The sequence below is a fragment of the Giraffa tippelskirchi genome, chromosome 10 (assembly GCF_054371585.1).
Source record: "Giraffa tippelskirchi isolate mGirTip1 chromosome 10, T2T-mGirTip1v1.2.pri, whole genome shotgun sequence".
Lineage (NCBI taxonomy): Eukaryota > Metazoa > Chordata > Mammalia > Artiodactyla > Giraffidae > Giraffa > Giraffa tippelskirchi.
The window spans coordinates 142,654,425-142,671,961 of NC_137284.1; the positions used below are offsets into that span (position 1 = coordinate 142,654,425).

At 45.5% G+C, this 17,537-nt stretch overlaps 1 protein-coding gene and 1 long non-coding RNA gene across 5 annotated transcripts in view; one reads left to right on the forward strand and one right to left on the reverse strand.

The window, feature by feature from the left end:
* WDR91 (WD repeat domain 91) overlaps positions 1 to 6,979 on the reverse strand; it is a 33,773-nt gene extending 26,794 nt beyond the window's left edge. For all 4 annotated transcript variants that reach the window (XM_081532970.1, XM_081532971.1, XM_081532969.1 and 1 more), the window contains exons 1-6: positions 6,830 to 6,979; positions 5,338 to 5,517; positions 4,569 to 4,776; positions 2,759 to 2,841; positions 1,648 to 1,778; positions 196 to 361 (exon numbers count right to left, since the gene is read on the reverse strand). In XM_081532970.1, coding sequence (XP_081389096.1) covers positions 196 to 361; positions 1,648 to 1,778; positions 2,759 to 2,841; positions 4,569 to 4,776; positions 5,338 to 5,517; positions 6,830 to 6,952 — 891 coding nt within the window. In that variant the 5' untranslated portion in view covers positions 6,953 to 6,979. The remainder of the gene's footprint in view (positions 1 to 195; positions 362 to 1,647; positions 1,779 to 2,758; positions 2,842 to 4,568; positions 4,777 to 5,337; positions 5,518 to 6,829) is intronic.
* A 167-nt stretch (positions 6,980 to 7,146) lies between these two features.
* LOC145523177 (uncharacterized) lies at positions 7,147 to 17,250 on the forward strand. Its single transcript, XR_014066405.1, has 4 exons — positions 7,147 to 7,440; positions 12,112 to 12,329; positions 15,906 to 15,975; positions 16,436 to 17,250. It is a non-coding gene; the product is annotated as an uncharacterized LOC145523177 (long non-coding RNA).
* The last annotated feature ends 287 nt before the right edge of the window (positions 17,251 to 17,537 follow it).

A 17,537-nucleotide genomic window follows, 5' to 3' on the forward strand; every position in this document is an offset into this window, starting at 1 on the left:
AGCACTCATGAGTTAGAGGAAATTGATGAGAAAGGGGAAGGGACCCTTCAGAGCACACTTCCTCCTGTCACCATCCACCCTCCCACCTGCAGGTCCAAAGGGAGGGCGGGCAAATCTCCACGTGGGTGACGTGGGTGACGAGTGGGATGTCGGAGGCCTCCTGGCGAGAGTTAGAGAGGCAGGACTTGCACTTACCTGGCTACCAAAGGACTCCTTCTTGGCCGAGCTCTGAGTCTGAGGGGGGCCCTGGGCAGGCAACAACCTTGAGGGGCTCTTCTTACTCTGAGGCAGCAGCGAGGACAGGAAGCCCACACGCGGCGACTGGGAGAGGGAGGCGTTCCTCTGGCTGCACACCATGGCTCTGGACAAGCAGACACAGCACAAGGTCACGGCGCTGGACGGGAACCTGGGAGATCCTGGGGCGCACACCGTGCGGGCTATGGATGCGGCTAGTAACCAGAGCCACGGCCAGGTTTGCACATCTGGGCTTTAAGGCGGCCGGATGCTCGGTGTTCTTTCACAAAGGGAGCTCGCAGCCTACCTGGCACAACCAGGAAGGCTGCAGCTCTGAGGTCTGTCTCAGAGCTGTCTACTGCCCACTGGCCACATGTGGTGTTGAGCACCTGAGATGTGGTCAGTCCAAATGGAGAAGTGCTGCAGGCATAAAATCCACACTGGAATTGAAGATTTAGCATGAAAAAGAGTTGTTAAATAGCTCATGAATACTTTATATTTATTACATGTTGCAATGATACTTGGAAACAGTTGGGCTATATAAAACTGAAAGTGTTTGTCACTCAGTAGTGTCAAGACTCTGCTGACATGAGTGTCAGACCTCACAGACTGTAGCCCGCCAGGCTCCTCTGTACACAGAATTCTCCAAGCAAGAATACTGGAGTGGGTTGCCATTCCCTTCTCCAGGGGCTCTTCCTGACCCAGGGGTCAAACCTGGGTTCTCCTACATTGCAGGCAGATTCTTTACCATCTGAGCTACCAAAGAAGCCTGGGCTAAATAATATCATTAAAATTTACTTTTTTTAAGATAGCTACTGAAAGTTTTTAAGTTCGATTTTTGGCTTGCACTTTACTTACATCAGCAGGCACTAGCTCAGAAACCAGAGCAGTTTCATCTGCTGCAGGACTTGGCCACAGGTAGGTTTGGAATCCGACTATCTGAGTTTGCACCGTGACTCACCAATCACTGATCCTGGGACCTGTGGTGCCTGCGTCTCTTCCACTACTATTATCATCATCATCTGGGTCTTTGGCTTTCAATGGCTGTTTTTTAAGGCTGCTCAAATACCTCTCTCCCAACCTGCCTACCCCTCCGAACTCTGAGACAAGAGCATGCTTCTATGGAGAAATGTGTTGGCAATCTTGGCATCCACGAGGTGCTACTTTCAGAGCACAGAAACTTCCCAGGGCTTCACGACAACGACTGTGTGTATTAACCCAGGCTGCACACAGCTAGATGTGTGGGCCTGTGGCAGAGCCTGTAGTTCCCCTGCCTCTCGTCAGGCCCAGAAACTCAGAAAACTCAGACTAGAATAGTGGGTGCCCAGGAAGTTCCTGGCAATCTGGAGGCGTCACCAGGAGGAGGGGAGAACGCTGGGGTCAGAGCGAGGAGGGGGCACGGCACACACTCACAGTTCCGAGTCCCCCAGGCGGTCCATGTTGGAGACATAAGGAGGCAATTTGTGCTGGACTAAGGCCTCTTCCTCCTCTGGCTGTTGCTCCTCTTTCTTCAGTCGGTGGATTTCGGCTTGCAGTGCAAACAACTACGTAGAGGTGGGGGTGAGTGAGACGGGGATTTCACCTAGCCTTCCCTCCCCTGGGGAAGATCAGACACGTCATGTCCAAAACCCAACCACACTGACTCAAAGGCCACTCGCCCTCAGCCTCGAGATGCCCATCTCACTCTCCACAGGCTGGAAAGATAGGTGAGGCTGCTGTGACTTGACAACAAGGAGGTGAGAAAACTAAAGACCGTTAGATAATATGGAACCCACTTCTTTTTTCTTTTTACCATTTGACTTGCTTCCCTTTTATCATTTGACTTGCTTCTTCCTGAATTCACTGAGAAAAATAGCTCTACCCACTCCTGCTTTCCTCTTGGGAATCTACAAAACTAGACTTTGGAACTCAGGTGGAAAAAAAATTTTTTTTAATGAAGGTCAGCATTTTTTACCTTTTGCCTGAAGATAATTATATACACAGGCCCAAACCTAAGAACCTTAAACCTAAACAGCTTATAAGCTTCCTTTTTCTGAAAAATCCTCCCTTTTCTGATGATGCATCAATTTCAAGGTTAGAGAAACGCTCAGGCAAATGGAAAGGCAAACGTGAGCTGCCCCAGGAGCTGTTCTTTTACCAAAGTAGAAAAACCTGGTCAGGCTGAGAACAATTAAATCATATCTGGGCTATAAACAAGACAGATGTGGGGATGGGTGGAAAAGGCCTGGGAGTGGGAAGCGGAGATACACAAGCAGGTTAGCTGCAAGGAGCCATCCATGGATAGAGTCGTTTTCCTCTTAAAAGTTCACGACTGTTACTACATTGCTCATGCTAGAACTCAAACATCAACCTCGCCTCTGGTTTTCAAAGGCTTGTCACAGCTCCCAACACTGCCTTTCTGGTGACTCACTATCACTTGAGACCAGCGCTGTCCTCTACTGACTCACCCTCCACGGCCACCGTCTAATTTCACACATGAAAAGCAGAAGTGCTTCCCAAGGAGCAAGCATCGTTCAAAACAAACCTTCTGGCGCAGAATTTCATTCTCCTCTTGAACCTGGTTGGTCCTCTGGCACTCCGCATCAAAGTTCAGGATCACGGGAACTGGTGTACCGAGTTAAAGAATAAGCCTGCCTTTTAATCAACTTGACTGCGGTGGTCACGACACAATGCATACATACATCAAATCCTCAAGTTTTATACCTTATATATATATATATATATAGACACACACACACACACAACGTTTAATTGTCAATTATATTCCAACAAAGCTGGGGAAAAAATTGCCAATTAAAATATATATTCTATCACAAACTCTGCAATAAGATAACACAATTCAATAAACATGTTTTAAAAGAAAAAGAATAAGCCTGCCTGCAAAATGATGAAACGCCATTCCAGACACTCTAGACACCACAGCAACACCCTTGAATGTGACACGGAGTAAAGACCCTAGCTGTGGGCACCTCACAGCTTTATGAACAGTCTCTCCCTTGACCCTGGGTCTGCCCTGACTTCGTTCAGACAGACTCACGGACACCTGACAACCTGCTTGGCTAGCCCACAGAGGACATACATCCAAACCTGATGCTTTCTCCCAAATTCCAGCAGTAAAGAGTTTATCTTGCAGGCTTCACACTCAGTCTAAGTTTTAGCGACATTCAGAGAAAAGCCAGCCCAGTGGCCAGTGGATCTGCGGGCACATGGCCAGCTGCTCTACCAGCTGGGTGGAAGGACTGGCTGCTCGCCTTTCCCCTCCTCAGGGTAAGCCTCCCCCTGGCAAAGGTTCAGCTGAGAAGCAAGCTTTCTGCAGACTAGGAGCCACCTAGGAGGATCCACCAATGAGGTCACAGTGTCAGTCTTTCCCAACCACCTCATACAGCTTCAGTCCGGAGGAGCACTAAGCTGGCAGGGCCTCGATCGGGCAAGCGAGCTTCCCTGGAGGGCCCATGGGGTCAAGCCCTGACCACCTCTGGGCTGGGGCCCCTGCGCGTTTTGTCTGAAAGCCCTCAGGATGAAGAGTGGCAGCAGGGGGAGAAAAGGGCCAACCTGGGTAATTCTCACTCACCCCAGCACAAAAGGAGATGCTCCCTTCCTACCTCCACCAGAAGATGGTCCTCCCAGAGACCAAAAGGCGATGGTGGGTGGGCCTCCACAACGCCCAGCTTATCAGTGACTCACCAGGCAGCCCCATTCGAACCAAACCCCCTTCTCCTCCTGGGGAGTTCCTGCCAGAGAGCACAAGTGAGAGAGGATGTCCCCAGCTTTCCACAACAAAAGGGAACATAAGGTAGGCTTGGAAATTATTTATGTCCTCTCTCTCACCTAAATCTCTCCACAGAGTCTTAAAGCTGCCCTGTCCTCTGACAAGTTGAGGGTCCCTGAGGTCACTGTGAAGACAGTGACCCAGACACTAACACAGGAAGGATGTTTCAGCCCTAGAAGTGTTTTCACCTGCTACCTAATCCCAGCAAAGTCCAGTGAAATCCTGGGGAGCCACGGAGCATGGGCAGAGAGGGTGCTCTGGAGGCCGCTGGTTTCACTGTGCTTGCTGGGAGAGGCCCCGGCCTACTTGAGGGCTCCTATCCCCCTACTGGGAGGACAGTCTCCCCACCCATACATGTCAACTATTCAGCAGCAGAACTATGAATTACAACTCCCACCCTCCCAGATCAAAATAATCAGTCTGCCCAGCCCCCTCACATGACAACACGACGATGATCTTTGGGCGTTTTGTAGAAGCAATGACTGCATCAAGGGCAGCAGCCACTGATCTCGCGGTCAGTTGGCCCCAGACTGGGCCGCCAGCCCCCCAGCCACTGAGAGGATATGCATGCACTCAAACAGGACACTCAAGAAGTTGTGCAGGGACACGATGAAGGTGTCAGCCCACTGGCGCGAAAAGTAGGTGGCGAAGGTGGGGTTGGTGTCTGGGGATGGCAGGAAGGGCAGGACAAACCAATCCTTCCACTCTGCCTGGTTCTGGAGCTCCAAGGCCTGCTTTGCAAAGAACTCCTGAGCCTTGTCACTTCTGTTTGTCTGCCAAGACACAGAAGAGGCGGCAAAGAAAGGGGAGAGACAGAAGGCCAGAGGTAAGACTTCACCACCACATCACAGAGAGCCTTTGAATACTGGCCTCCTGAGCAAGTCACCAAACATGATCTAACTCTATAAAAGAAATCATCACTCTTTTCTCAAATTCCTTGTAACTTCAAAGAAGCTTGTTTAAAGCCCTAGTGATATATGCCACCCTAAAAATTAATTCCTAGTTGATTTTCAAATAATCTAAGTGATTTACTCTCCTCCCAAGTCAGTCATAACCTTTTTACTCAAACTTTAACCCAGCTACTTATATTCTTCAAAATACCACCCAGGCTAATGTGCTTAAGACAAGAGGAGAAATAGGAATGAGGAAGATAAGTCAGATGATCTACAGATGAGAAGGGAAAAAAAATTGGAAAACAGTCAAAAATAATTTGCACTGTGACTGTTCCACCCTTTCCCAGAGTAACAGAGAAGAGCAGTCCCTAGGCATTAAAAGAAAATCTATTTCTGGATTAAAGAATTTTCTCCACCAAGAGATCCCTGAACCAGAAACACCTGGATTGTGTAGACGAGATAAAAGCGGAACAGGCTAGTTTTCAGCTTGTTGATGGTGGGTCTGTACACATCCTCCAAGCGGCTGAAGAGCCGCCGCTCCAGGTAGTTCCAGTAATCCCGAAGAGCAGTCAGGTCATACACCTGCATTAATTGCTGCAGCTGCTCCACAATCTTGTCAACCTGAAGAGAGAAAGATGCGATGGAAAAGGGAATTCTCTCTTCGCTCCACAGAGTTAATACAGCTTTTTCCCTCTTGCTGCAGCTTCTGGATGCTTCAATTTTTTTTTTCCTTTAAGTTAGCAATCTATAAAACTTTCAAAATACTGTAACATAATAGGTTTCAAGTGTTTTTCTTAATGTTAGATATGCGTTTCCACCCTTCGGCAATCATGGAAATTTCAGGTGTAAAAGCACTCTGGCCCAGGAAACAGAGTCCAGGGCCTGGACCTGGCTCTAATTTATTCAATCACCTTGGCAATGTCACTTCAACTCTCCAGTCTCAGTGACCTGAGATTTCAAAAAGCAAAAAAGAGTGAGACAATCTCCATGCTCCTTCTCCATTCCAGGATTCCAAGGCTTACGTTAGATGTACGGTCTCCTTCAAGTCCTCTAAAGCACCACTAAAGACCTGGCAGCTGCTGAGAGTGTCAGCCAAAAGGGGTCCCCTCCTTGTGAGGAGCACCCATATCAGAGGACACAAGATGGAACAGGTTTTGAATACTGATACCATTCTAAACCGCCCCCCACCCCCATTTTACAGATCAGGACACTGAGGCTCAGAGAGCTGAAATGATTTGCTTTAGCCACCACCAAGTAGCCACTAACTTTGGCAAGACAAGAACCCAGGACTCCTAACTCCCCTCCGGTGTTCCTCCTGCTTAGCTCACTGCCTCTCTCAACTTACCTGCCAACACCAATTGAAGCCAGCAGACATACACACAAATCACACACATACAACTTCTAAGAACTCAAAGTATGTTTTCAAACGTACAACAAGGTCTTCCTCAGAGGTGAAGCAAAACTGCCAATGGGTCACTGCCAAAGCCATTTCAAATACCTGAACCTAGCTCACATGGGCTGCAGACCCCTTCGCTCCCAGTGCCACTGGAAGCCGACTTTAGAATATTTCTGTTCCCAAAACCCAAACGTCTACCCAGCCATAGCTCCTCAAACCTCATCGCCATCCAGCCAATGGCTGGCCAGCACCTGCTGGGAGACTGGGGTGGAGAACAGAGCACTGCACCAGGAGTCAGGGCACCTGGGCTCCGGCCTCGGCGATGCTCCTGACTCGCTGGCAACTTCAGACAAGTTGCATCCCCTCTCAGGGCCTCAGTTCCTTATCTGTCAAGCGAGCGCCGGACGCGCTGATGTCAATGATCCCCCTGGCGCGGTGACAGCGCCGCTCCCGCCCCGGAGGGCAGTGCTGGGGGAGAGCCAGCTCCTGGCTCCCTCGGGGCCGCCTCTGCCCTCGTCGCGCCCGCCGGCCCCTCACCCGGAAGCCCTTCTCCTTGTCCGCCTTGATCTCGGCGTCCAGCTGCCGCAGAGTGTGCGTGAAGCCGCGGAAGAGCAGGTACTCGCGGACCATCTCGTCAGTGCGCTCCACAGCCTCCGCCATCTCTGCGCCAGCGCCGCGAGGGGCTGCACCGGGTGAGGGACGAAGGGGCGGGGCTAAGGCCGCGCGGGGCGGGGCCGGGAGCGAGCGCCGAGTCCGTCACGCCGAGGCCGGCCTACCAGCGCGCACGCATTGCGCGCCGCGCGTCTATGGCCCCGCCCCCGCCCCGCCCCCGGACCCGCCCAGCTGCTCCCGTCACTATCACCCAGCTCAAAGAGCGAATGAAAGCAGCCCTGCTAGCTGGGTTTTACTGGCAGCGCCGGCGGCGGCTGTGTCATCTGAGTTATTGAAAGGGGCGGCTGCCGTCCAAGTCAAGTAGAGCTGGACCTTGGAGATTATCCCAGATAGTCACGAGGCGGGCGGGGGGCTGAGATGCCCTGATCGTTGACATTACAGCGCCGGATCCTCTGTGCTCTGCCTGCCCTCATTTTACAAATGGGGGAAACTGTAGTCCTGGAGGCAAAGTAACGTGTGTGAAATCACACAACCAGGTGTGTTATCAGGGAGCTCTAACCTCCCCCCCAAACCTACTTTCATTAATAAGATTTATCAACACCGCAAGACAATCAAAGCACACTGTTACCAGAAAAGAAAAAAAAAAGGCAAGTTTCAGAACAGAATGTATAATATGATCCCAGTTTCTTGAGGAAAGGAGTGGGGGAGAGATACGCGCTTTTGTGTACATTTTACAAATTCAGGAAGATCACACACTAACCGCTTGTAGTTGTTTCCTCTCCCAGGTGAGAGTCCAAGGGACTTTTACTTCCTAATTTTTACTGCTTTTTTGTTTGACATTTTTATAAAGTGCATATAAGCAGGGAAATATTCAATATCTTTGACCCCCACTTTCCACCTACCTTCCAGAGTAATAATGAAAATGTAATAAGATAACGTATGTAAAATGCTTAGCACAGTAAACAACCCATCAGTAAACTGCAAGGTATGTTCCCTTCTCTCTAATGGTATGGCTTTCTGTACAGTAAGTCCCCTGCATACGAATCTTCAAGTTGCAAGCTTTCAAAGATACAAACGTGTATTCACATGTCCAATCATGTGTTAGTTCATGTGTCTGGCATACATTGTCATATGTGTGCATCCTCTACAAATAGTTGTGGTTTTGTGTACTTTACAGTACTGTATAGAGTATAACAGTACAGTATCTTCATTTTTTGCCCTTTCACTTGATGCCAGCCCCTGTATGCCAGCTATTGTACTGTACTACTGTACTTTTCAAGGTACTGTACTGTTGGATTACAAATGTTTTCTTTATTTTTTGTGTTTATTTTTTGTGTATTATTTGTGTGAAAAATATTATAAACCTATTATAAGTGCAGTACTGTATAGCCAATTGTGTTAGTGGGTACCTAGGGTAACTCTGTTGGACTTACCAGCAAATTAGACTTACAAACATGCTCTTAGAACGTAACTCATTCGTATGCCAGGGACTTACTGTATTTGTCAAAGTACTACTCAGAATCATTACTGCCACTCTGCCCAGATCCTCCAATCTTCTTACATGGAAATTGAGCCCCAAAGGCATTCTGATCTGCAGTAGAGAAACTTGAAAAGATAACAAGGCGTAAAACCCATGGCAAGACAAGGTAGAGACTTGTTCCTCTCTGCCCGCTTTACCTGTCTCCACCGGTGTTAGTGTCCCCCAAGCAAACAGGTTTGCCACACGGGGCAGGCAACAAGAGTCACCTCTGTGATTACTAGGAGAACTGGGGCAAATCCTATTAATACTTTGACTGGGATCTCAGGTTTTCAAAAGGGAACTTGGGAAATTCTGACAAGTAGCCAATACCAATACCTCCTGCTACAGGAAAGTTTCGAGTTAGATTCCCCTTTTTACAGGCACCAGAAGCCACAGCCCTCATCTCCCCCACCCCGCTCACCTCCAACTGCCATGGCAGTTTCAGACCAGAGTCTATAAAACCAACTAAGATTGGTTTTATGATCAACAAAAGACAGCTCCTCTGGGCCTTAGTAGGAGCTCTTTCCTCTACCAGAAATGCCTTCTCCCAGATACCCATATGGATGGCTCATTTGAGCAAACACAGGAAGGAAGCTATGCACATTTGCACTAATGTCACCTTGTCAGAAAAGTCTGACTATCCTGTACAAAATAGCAGTGCTATCACCTCCAGAACTCCTAGCCCTTTCGCCCAGCTATATCTTTCTCCATAGCACATATCACCACCTGACATACTAGATATTTTACTTATTTATTATCTGTCCCCTGTCCCCCTTGAAAATAAAAGCAGCATGAAAACAGAGATTTTTGTCTTAATTGTTTGCTACTTTAGCCCCACTGGGGCTTTCCCAATGGCTCAGTGGTAAAGCACACAATGCAAGAGAATCAGGTTCGATACCTGGGTTAGGAAGATCCCTGGAAGAGGAAATGGCTACCCATTCCAGTATTCTTGCCTGGAAAAAATCCCATGGACAGGGGTGCCTGGCTGGCTATAGTTCATGGAGTCGCAAAGAGTCAGATATGACTGAATGGCTAAGCATGGATGCATAGCCCCACTGCCTAAGATAGTGTCTGACTTATTACTATTACTATTACACTTAAAATAGTCACTTGTGCTTGGAAGCTCTGTTGATTGGCAGGTGACCCCTTCTAGGCTCCATTTCCATGAAATAAGTGAGTCTCAGACATATGTGTTCCCACAAATCCCTCGGAAATTGGTCCAAATGCAGATTCTCAGGCACCATCCAAGCAAGAACTGACTCATTGGAAAAGAGCCCGATGCTGAGAAAGATTGAAGGCAGGAGGAGAAGGGGATGACAGAGGATGAGATGATTGGATGGCATCGCTGACTCGATGGACATGAGTTTGAGCAAGCTTTAGGAGTTGGTGATGGACAGCACACAGTCCATGGGGTCACAAAGAGTTGGACACGACTGAGCGACTGAACTGACTGACTAATTTCATCTGAACCTCATTCAGCCCTATGAAGTCTTTTTCTTCTCATCTTGGAAATAAAAAACTGAGGTTTAGGGAGCCTAAATGATTTATTCAAGTTCTCAGGTTGATGTTTCTGATTCCAAGTCCTCCAGTGCTCACAGCAGCATCACTGAATTAGTCAGCTTGTGAGACAGGCCGCGTGGCTAAGTGAGAACAATTATGTCCCCCTCCTGAAGAGTATTAGAGCTCAGACTAACCACACAGGGTCTCTTTCATGGCTGGAGCACTCTACCTGGGACAGGGATCAGTCAGTTTAACCCTGGGTACCACAGGTAACAGGTCAAAGGTGTGAGAGCTCTGGAGCTCTTTAAGTTTCTGGGATTATCTTAGAATTTCACTTCCTACCCATACGTCTTTTTAGACATGGTGGAAGGCATGTGAGATCTTAGACCCCCAACTAGGAATCAAATCTGTGCCCCTTGCATTGGTAGCACAGAGTCTTAACCACTGGCCTGCCAGGGAAGTCCTTCCTGCCCTTACTTCTGATCCTGATGCTCTGGGCTGCTTTTTGTTTAATCTACAACTTCTAATATTTCTTGTCACCCCCATCCTTTGCCTGTTCTGCCTGTGGTTACTCCCTTGAACGCCTATCCTTTAAGACTCAGCCTAGTCATCCCTGGCCCTCACCGCTCCGGCTGCTCTTGGTGTTTGCCTCTCTCTGTTCCCTTGGCCTAGCACCCTGTTTGTGCTTATCACATTGCTTTGTAACTGTCTGTCTCATTTCCTTGATTATAAACTCCTGGGAGCAGAGAGTGTGTTTGTTGATCCTCCAGTGCCTAGCGTCGTCCCTTGAAAGGAGGTGCCCAAGAGCTATTTGTTGAATTAATGAATGAATGAAGTCCACGTGACTGTACTGCCTGGGACTCCAAGTTACATGCTCAGTACAGAGCTTCCATTGCCATTGTCTTCAGCAGAGAAATATTTTCTTACTGTGATCAGTGTCATAAAAAGTCCTGGGCTCTTCTGAAAACTGGAAGTGGCCTGGCATGACCTGTTTGCACATTGATGTTCAACTCCACTGAAAATCAGTGACATAAATTAAAATAGATGTTATTTTCCCTTACCAAATTTCCATTGAAAAATCTACTGCCTGGTGTTGATCAACATAAAATTAAGTGTACATTCTCACCAAGCTCCAGATTGAGCTAATTTTCTAGGGATGACATTATAAGTCATCTTATAATCTATAAGTCAACTCCCCTCCAAAATGTTCATACTCTTGAACTCAGTGGCTATTGCTTCCAAAATTTCCCTTAAGAATAATTTTTACAAAAACAAGATTCAGGTAGAATGGGTTGTTTGTAAGAGCACAAGTTATTTGTAATAATGGAAGTTATTTATAATGATGGAAGTTGTAAGTACTTAAAGGCTGCAGTGAGGTGTCCCCCAAGAACTTAGAGATGAGGAAACTGCATTTCCACCGAGTGCTGAACTGCAGAACCAGCCCAAGATGGATCAGAAACCAAAGAAACAAAGTTAGTGGAAAGAGAGAGAGAAGCTACTGGCTCTCAGTACTTGACTGAGCATATCAATTCACAAAAGAGTGTTGTCTGTCCATCAGAAAAGGTTTTGCACTCAGACTCACAGAAATCAGGGACTTCCCTGCTGGCTCAGTGGTAAAAGAATCTTCCTGCAGTGTAGGAGACACAGGTTCAATCCCTGGGTCAGGAAGATCCCCTGGGGAGGGCAATGGCAACCTGCTCCAGTATTCTTGCCTGGGAAATCCCATGGACAAAGGAGCCCGGCGGGCTACAGTCCAGAGGGTCAAAAAGAGTCAGACATGACTTAGTGACTAAACAACAACAACACAGAGATCAAGTGAGTGACCAAGGGCAGAGTCCACTGAAGCCCTCAAGTGCATCTTGTCCAGCAGGCATCCTGAGTTCTGTCCTATGACAAGACTAAGACTAGACCACGAAAATTGGGCCATTAGAGGTAACCTACCCTTTCCAAGGTCCAAGCTCACCAGAGGTCCATCTGATTACCCTGGCATTTGACCACAGGAAGAGTTGTAGCGTTCTGGAGTCTTTCTTCTGGTGAACTGAAAAGGAGCTTCCAATTATGCTAGTCTTCCAACGTAGGCCAAAGGGGCTGTCGTTGATACCAGTGTGGCATGCACAGTCTGTGTGTGTGCAATAGTTGTGTTTTTTATTGAATGACAATAAATGTGGCATTCTGATATCTCCCTCAGATCCCTGTGCAGTGAAGTTAGCACGAATCAGCCTTTCAGAACCTGCTTATCCTTGGGCATGACAAGAAAAGTTCCAACTGACCTGTTTTTCACACCAACTGCACAGGCAGGCATCTCTTCATGATTTCTACAAGGAAAGAGAAATCTGAAACAACCAAAAAACTTATTTCAGGGAAAAACTGAAATAAGTTATGCTAATCCATCCCAAGCAATATCAGGTCATTATTTTAAATCTTTTTTTTCCCCAAAGTATATTTCATTACTTAGAGAAATATTCATACTACCTGTCAAAAATGTGTGATTTGGGGACTTCCCAGTGGTTAGGACTCCATGCTTCCACTGCAGTGGGCACAGGTTTGATCCCTGGTCGGGGAACTAAGATCTGGCATGCCATGTGGTGCAGCTAAAAAATAATAATAAAAAAATATTGTAAAGCAATTATCCTTCAAGTAAAAGCTTTTTAAAAGTGTGATTCACACTACAAAAAAATTTTCAGGCAGTCTCTTATAAATTAAACACACAATTACTATATAACCCAGTCACCACACTCTAGAGCATTTATCCCAGAGAAATGAAAGCATATCTTCACATAAAAGCCTGTAGATAAATGCTCATAGCAGCTTTCCTTAATTGCCCCAAACTGGAAACAACCCAGATGTTCTTCAACTCTTTTTGGTAGAGGCTAAAACAAACAAAGTCAACAGGCAGCATGACCAACCTACCTGACTTCCTCTAGTTAAACAAACTGGTATAACCATACTACAGAATAGTGCTCAACAATAAAGAGAAGTGAATTAGTGATACACAACAAGTAGACAGATCTCAAGAAAATTATGCTGAGTGGAAGAAAACAATTCTAAAACGTTATATATGCATACATATACACCAAAAGGCAGGTATGATTCCATTTATTTAAAATTTTTGAAAAAACAAAATTTAGACAGGGAGAACAGATTAGTGGTTGCCAGGGGTCAGAAATGAGTGAAGGAGTATGAGAGGAAGGCGGTGAGATTATTAAAGGGTCAGATAAGAGATCCTTGTGGTAATGGAACTATTCTGGGTCTTCAAGTTGGTCGTGGATACATGGATCTACACACGTGATAAAATTGTAGAGATGTAACCACACACATATGTACAAGTAAAAGGGGTAGTATTAATAATATCAGTGAACTATAAAGGTTAATATGCTGATTGTGACATGATATTATAGTTCTTCAAGATGTTACCACTGGGGAAAATTTGCTGGAGGGTACATGGGATCTCTGCATTATTTCTTAAAACTGCATGTGTAAGAAATACAATTATCTCAAAAACTAACTTTAAGAAGTGCAATACAGAGTTGTAGATGCAATATGATTGCTTATATTTTTGATATATACATATGCACAAAATAGTTACAGTTATTGTCTTTATATAGTAGAGATGATGAATTTTATGGGTGATTTCTGACTTTTCATACTTTTTAATGTTTTTCAAATTCCTTACCATGAACACATATTAATTTTATTTTATAAATGTGATGAATATCTTTAAATATAGCACATTCATTTTTCATAACCATATCTTAGTACCAACTCACACAAAGCTTTTATCAACTTTCCCCCCAAGACTTTTAAATATAAATTGAAAGTGAAAGTTAGTCATTTCAGTCATGTCCAACTCTTAGCAACCCCATGGACTGTAGCCCTCCAGGCTCCTCTGTCCATGGGATTCTCCAAGCAAGAATCCTGGAGTGGGTTGGCATTCCCTTCTCCAGAGGATCTTCCCAATCCAGGGATTGAACCTAGGTATTCTGCATTGTAGGCAAATTCTTGACCATCTGAGCCACCAAACTGATGCTAAACTAAAAATTCCCAATCCTCTGCTTATACAATTCAGTTTTCAGAACAAAATACAGGACCTCACACTTGAGCTCTACAAATCAAGTTGTCCTGCTTCCTCATCTGCAACATGAACAACTTGAGTCAGAAGAACCAGAAGCACTGGACCTTCCAGCGCTTATGGTTCATGGGCCTCATTCTGGCATAAGGCACTTGCTGGGGACCTTGGTTTATCTGTTTAAAGATTATCTCTGAGATTATCCCAAACACTGAAAGTGACCCACCTTCTCCCAAACACCATGATCACATTCCTTAAGGAGTATCCCTTGAGTGAGAACTTGCCTGCCTCTCCAGGCCTCTGCCTTCCACCCCACGTGGAACCGAAGTCTCCATTAACCCAGGGCAGTAAACCACCAATAATGGCATTAAACTGCCAGTGGCAGGAATCCATGAGTTTATGAGTCTATAAAATTATTCACTTTCACTGCTGAAACCATTCAAGTCTCCTAAGTTAGTAAGTAATACGCTTTCGCAAACATTGAGTGGAGGACAGCATGGGGAAATCCCATCTCTGTTGTCTCATTTCCTAAAAAACAACTCGTTGCTCTCTGAAATCCTGTTTCTGCCTTCTGCAATAAATGAGGCAGCTTCCCTGCCTGTTCCCCACACTCCTCTCAATCTTTCTCTCTCTCCCTCTTCCTCTCTCTCTGTGTATAAATGTATTTTGATTCTCTGAAGAACCCTGACTGATACACCTTGCAAAAGTTTTCTCTACTTTCAAATGAATTCACTATTCCTTTATAGTTCTCTAACCGACTCAATGGACATGAGTTTGAGCAAGCTCGAGTTGGTGATGGACAGGGAAGCCTGGCGTGCTGCAGTCCATGGGGTCACAAAGAGTCAGACACGACTGAGTGACTGAACTGAAATGAACATATATTATGCAGCCATGAAAACAAATGAGGTAGATCCCCAAATACAAATATGAACTCATCTCCAATTTATATGATTGAATAAAAACAGCATGTTGCAGAGTGATATATTTATGTAAAGCTTCTTTCCTCCCAGAGCTCACAAAACGATATTTTCCGAGGGAATATCTGTAGGTACGTAAACATTTAGCAAAGGATCTGGGAGCAGACATATCAAACTAATAACAGTAGCTAAATCTATAAAAGTGGAGAGAAGACCAGGGTGGGCTCAGGTGTCTTCATTTTACAAGGGGAATGTGTATTATTTGTGCAGTTAAAATTCACTTTATGTGGCAACTGACTAAAGGAGTTGACCAATGATTTGGTTTATAAGAACTGAGCCTGCCTGCCCTTTGGTCTTCTCCATCCTTTCATTTCATCCTTTCAACTCTCCAGGCTCAAAATCAGGGAGTCACCTTTGACTCCCCTCTTTCTGTGGTGCCCTCCTACCATCAACCCATCACAATATTCTGTGGGCTTTGCCTTCAATATCCAGTGATTTCTAACCTCATCCACCACCAGCTCTCATATTTTCTCACCTGTGTTATTAAAAGAGCTTACCTGGCCTCCAGGCTTCGCCCCCTCACCTCCTCACTGCCTCTTCTGGACTCTGTTTCTATGAGGTTGACCACTCTAAATATCTCACATATGTAGTATTTGTCATTCTGTGACTGGTTTGTTTCACATAGCATAATGTCCTCAAGGTTTATCCATCTTTTTATGACTGAGTAATATTCCATTGTATATATAATAATATTCCATTGTGTGTACCATGTTTTCTTTATCCATTTATCTGTCAATGGACATTTAGTTGTTTCTACCTTTGGCTACTGTACATAATGCTGAAATGAACATGGGTGTAGACATCTTTTTAAGATCCTGGTTTCAATTCTTTCCGATAAATACCTATAAGTGGGATTGCTGGATAGTTAGTTCTATTTTTAATCTTTTTAGGAACCTCCATGCTATTTTCCCTAACTGTTGCACCATTTTACATTCCCAGGAACTGTGCACATAGTTCCAGTTTCTTTATATTCTTGCCATACTTTGTTTGATAATGGCCATCCTAACAGGTATGAGGTATGACATCTTGTTGTGGTTTTGGTGTGTATGTCCCTGATGATTGGTAGTATTGAGCACCTTTTCATATTGCTGTTGGCTGTTTGTATGTCTTCTTTTCAGAAACCTCTGTTCAAGTCCTTTGCCCATTTTTTAAAAAGGTTATTTGGGTTTTTGCTATCGGGTAGTAGGAGTTCATTACATATTTTGGATATTAACCCCATCTCAGACATACAATACTTTCTCCCATTCTGGAATGCCTTTTGACCCTGTTGTTTCCTTTGCTCTGCAGAAGCCTTTTAGTTTAATGTATATTTTTATTTCATTGCCTGTGTTTTCAGTGTCATACCCATGAAATCACTGCCAAAACCAATGTTCTGAAGATTTTCCCTTATGTCTTCTTCTAGGAATTCTATAGTTTCAAGCCTCAACTTTCTTCATCAGTATCTGTGTTGCTCTTTTTCCATTTCACAGCACTTTCATACACTTTAAACTCTTAAAAACAGAAACCCCAGAGGGAGGTCCCGTGGCGCTGAGTCATGATGACAGGCCCTGAGCCTTTGGGAGTTTTACTCTGGAGGTCAGAAGAGGATGGGCACTCTCACCCTGGGATGCATCTTGGGAGTCATGTATCTGTTCTTCTACAGCAGACAGTGCGCAGCCAAGCTGACTCAGCAATACCTGTTCCTCGTGAAGGAGCTTACTCGATTCCCAGGCTCTTCTGGAAGCCAGAATCTGGCCCTATGCCAAGGAGATGAAAGGCAGAAGCCCATCTAGGATTGCATCTAAGGCTCCTTTTGACAGAAGAGGAGCTGGGAGCTCCTAACTGGAGACAGAGACTGTACCCTTCTGTGGGCCTCTACCTTCCTCATCCTTCCCTGCATGCCACTGTCCACAGACCTCAGTTCACAGCTGAGAATCTTCTGTTCGGAAACTTACAAAATAATGCAAATTTCTCTCCAGCAGAAAAAAGTTAACATTTCTTTCACTAAATGCTACCCAACGAGGCATGGTGAGCAGAAAACCAGAGAACCCTAAGTGTTTAGACTTTAGGCAGGTGACTGCCCTTCTCTGAGCTGGCTTCTCCCACCTATGAAATGGGGAAGAGAAGACTCTTCACAAGATCATCTATGAGGATTAAGAACATAGCAGATGCTCAGTACACAATCCATCACTCTCATTTTGTTTGGAGGATACAAAGATGATAGAGTCTGAGATCCCTGACTGTTATCGCATGAAATGGATAGAACTAATGTTGATGCAAATAGTCAATAAACAATCTATAATAAGGGACAGAAGAGAGTTTCATTTGAGCCAAAGCGAGGACTATAGCCCAGGAGACACAGATTCAAGAAGCACCTGAATTATGTTCCACAGGACCACAAAATAGAGGAGGCTTGTGTACACAAAACCTATAAAATTTACGTAAGTTGTTTGTCAAGAATTAGGACTGGAGCTGGCAAGAAAGGTGCTTGTTAAGCAGGGATTGGTTGGTGCCCAAAATGGTTGTATAGTTACAAGCATAGACCTGGAGACCATAAGATTGCAGCTGGCAGCTGCTACCAGATGTTTTGAA